The sequence below is a fragment of the Poecilia formosa genome, unplaced genomic scaffold (assembly GCF_000485575.1).
Source record: "Poecilia formosa unplaced genomic scaffold, Poecilia_formosa-5.1.2 Scaffold91, whole genome shotgun sequence".
Lineage (NCBI taxonomy): Eukaryota > Metazoa > Chordata > Actinopteri > Cyprinodontiformes > Poeciliidae > Poecilia > Poecilia formosa.
Genome location: NW_006800030.1, coordinates 980,447 through 983,304, shown reverse-complemented (window position 1 = coordinate 983,304; position 2,858 = coordinate 980,447). Strand labels below are relative to the sequence as shown.

The 2,858-nt window shown below is 37.4% G+C and overlaps 1 protein-coding gene across 2 annotated transcripts in view; it reads right to left on the bottom strand.

The window, feature by feature from the left end:
• Window positions 1–2,574, bottom strand: part of LOC103141925 (nuclear receptor subfamily 5 group A member 2) — a 21,071-nt gene extending 18,497 nt beyond the window's left edge. For both annotated transcript variants that reach the window (XM_007557750.2, XM_016674198.1), the window contains exons 1-3: window positions 2,320–2,574; window positions 544–662; window positions 32–173 (exon numbers count right to left, since the gene is read on the bottom strand). In XM_007557750.2, the coding sequence (XP_007557812.1) occupies window positions 32–173; window positions 544–662; window positions 2,320–2,341 (283 nt within the window). In that variant the 5' untranslated portion in view covers window positions 2,342–2,574. The remainder of the gene's footprint in view (window positions 1–31; window positions 174–543; window positions 663–2,319) is intronic.
• Window positions 2,575–2,858: the final 284 nt, after the last annotated feature.

The following is a 2,858-nucleotide window of genomic DNA, read 5'->3' as shown; positions in this document are numbered from 1 at the left end:
TTATTATTGAAGGCAGTAAATATGAACATACCCTCAAGGCGCATCCCGACGTTGAGGCATTTTTGGAAGCGGCAGAACGGACACCTCTTCCGCTGGGTCTTGTCTATCTTACACTCCTGGTTTTCCGCACATGTGTACCTCTTGTTGTTCTGCACCGTCCGCTTGAAGAAGCCCTGAACACAGACGGAACACGAGAATGAAAAGACGAGACGGCAGAAAAAAAATAAAGCACTGGGCCCGACCAGCATGTCAGCTGCGGTCAAAAAAATAGCTCCACATATTAAGCGTTCCAGCCGTTTTTTGTTTTTTTTTTTTCTTTTGTTTTGGTTTGTTGTGTGTTTTTTTGTTTGTTTTTTTTCGTTTACTTTAAAGCAAAATTGGTTAATTAATAAACAAGACGAAGTAGCAGTTTAAAGAAAATGTATTTAGAGTGTAAAGGAGACCGAGGGGGTCATGTTTCATTATATTAGTCTTCAGTGAATCTGAACGACCATTTAGACCCAGCTCAGTGCGGACCGGGCCGCGGCTGTAGAGCTGTCCTACCTTGCAGCTTTCGCAGGTGAGCAGACCGTAGTGGTATCCAGACACTTTGTCTCCGCACACAGGACACAGCTCTTCCAGGTCATCATCGTATGTGTATTCCATCACCTTCAAAGTCACGCCTGGATTACCGCAAGCACACAAAACTGTAGCGTTATTTTTTGCTATATTTTTTTTCCACCTAATTCAAGGATGTAGGTTGGCTTTCAATATTCGGCTTATAATTTTTAACACAAGTAAAAAAAAAAATAAAATACCATGAATCAAGACACTTAATTCATAATTTAAATCGGTTGTAATATTTTTTTTAGAACTTCATGCACACCTACTGTGCTTTTAAATGTTGCGCAATTACAGCATTTTTTTCTATTTATTTAATTTTTAGGAAGACTAATCTATTTTCTATTACTAATAATATTTTAAATAATGCAAGCAGACTGTAAACATGATCATTTCGATGGATATTTTTCGACCCTATGGATGCAGATCCTACGCAGTTATTTAATATAGCCTGCAAATTGTTCTTTGTTCTCAAACAGATTTTTAGCTATTATGACGGTTCTACAAATTTTCAAGAAACATATAGTTTATCACTGGGGCAAAATTAAGACTTTACATTTTAGAAAACATTCATTCTTTTCACGTAATTTAACATAGCGGCTCAAACAAGACATCTTTTTTCCCACAAGTTTCCGCCTGTATACGTCTCAGATTTAGCCAGGCTGTGTCTCCCGCTCGGTATCCGGGCCAGCGCAGCGGGAACAGCCGTGTGTTAACGGTACACACCAAAGACAATATGACAGATTAAAAAAATAAAAATAAGTAAAAAAAAACAAAAAAACAACAACAACAATAGGCCAAGCTAAGCCAGCTAAGTGAAATAAATTGCAGCAGAAATGGGACTAAACAAGAGCAGCAAAGCAGGTGGACCAACAGTCGGTACCGGAGAGCACGAGCTCTACATGGCGGACAAGAGGAGCTTCAAAAAGAGATGCTGCTCGGCTTCAGTGGCACGGTTTGAGAAATTATTAAGATAAACCAGTAGACTTCCTCTCATTATTACTATCATTATTATTGCTATTATTATTATTACTATTATTGTTGTCGTTGTTATTGGTAGTAGTAGTATTAATTATAAAGTGAGGCTCAGAACTTTATATGCAATATTCTTAAGTGTTTTTTTTATTATTTAATTCTATTCTTTCTATCCAAACATAACTATTAATATGCATTTTACTACATCCCTTCTTTACTCACTTTACTTACTAAGTTTGTCATGTGCATTTTGATAATTAATTTACTTTTTTGATGCTATTCTAGAATAGGACAAAAGATCATTTCCGTCATTATAATTCATCATGTTACTACAATATCTATCTATCTATCTATCTATCTATCTATCTATCTATCTATCTATCTATCTATCTATCTATCTATCTATCTATCTTATTGTTTAGCTATTTTTTTATTTTAGAAGCATTTTTCATAATTGTTTTAACAATTATATTCTACCCAGTCAGATCCTTAATTCTGAAAATTCCAATACTTTGTTAATTTCATTTTTGAATTATTTTCCACTTTGTGTGTGAAAAAAATTGCTATAATATATATAAAAAACGATATGAGCAATTTTAATTAAAGAATAGGAGTCGTTGCTCCTATATTAGCCTGTCAGGCTGGTGTATTGAGTTCTGAACTGGGACAGTAACCGAACAGGAACACACTCCATCAAATTGATGGCAGCCGGTGTAGAACATGCAGAGCAGGATATGGTCTTACCGTGAGCCTTGTCTCCCAGCATCTGAGCTACAGACAGCCGCCAGTCACAGAAGATTGTCTAATTAAACCAAAGACTGAATGTACTGTGTGCTGCTGCAGCCTCGCATAGGCTGCTTAGGGGGGAAAAAGACCAAGATAACTCCAGGTGGACTCTGTCTAAACCTTTGCTGCTTTTGGAGCCGGTGTGTCCAACTGTAGTCTGTATGTGCGCCGATGATCATTAACGAACACAGAGTGAAACTCCTTGGCTCTGATCGCTCTTTACTGCCCTTCCCTTATGGCCAAAGTTAAGTTCCTTTGCTGCCATTGGCTAACGCGGTGTCACGTGACGGATGTTCGCTGCCTCCTCAGAGAAAAATGCCTGGACAGGAGGAGCGGAGCGGTGCAGACGGAGGAGTCACTCTCTCCATGCACACGTTAGGCTGTTGTCAGGCAGGCTTTTAACTGAGGGAATTAGCAGTCAAATTAGATGGTACAGTGTAGAATAATAATAATAATAATAATAATAATAATAATAATAATAATAATAATAATAATAA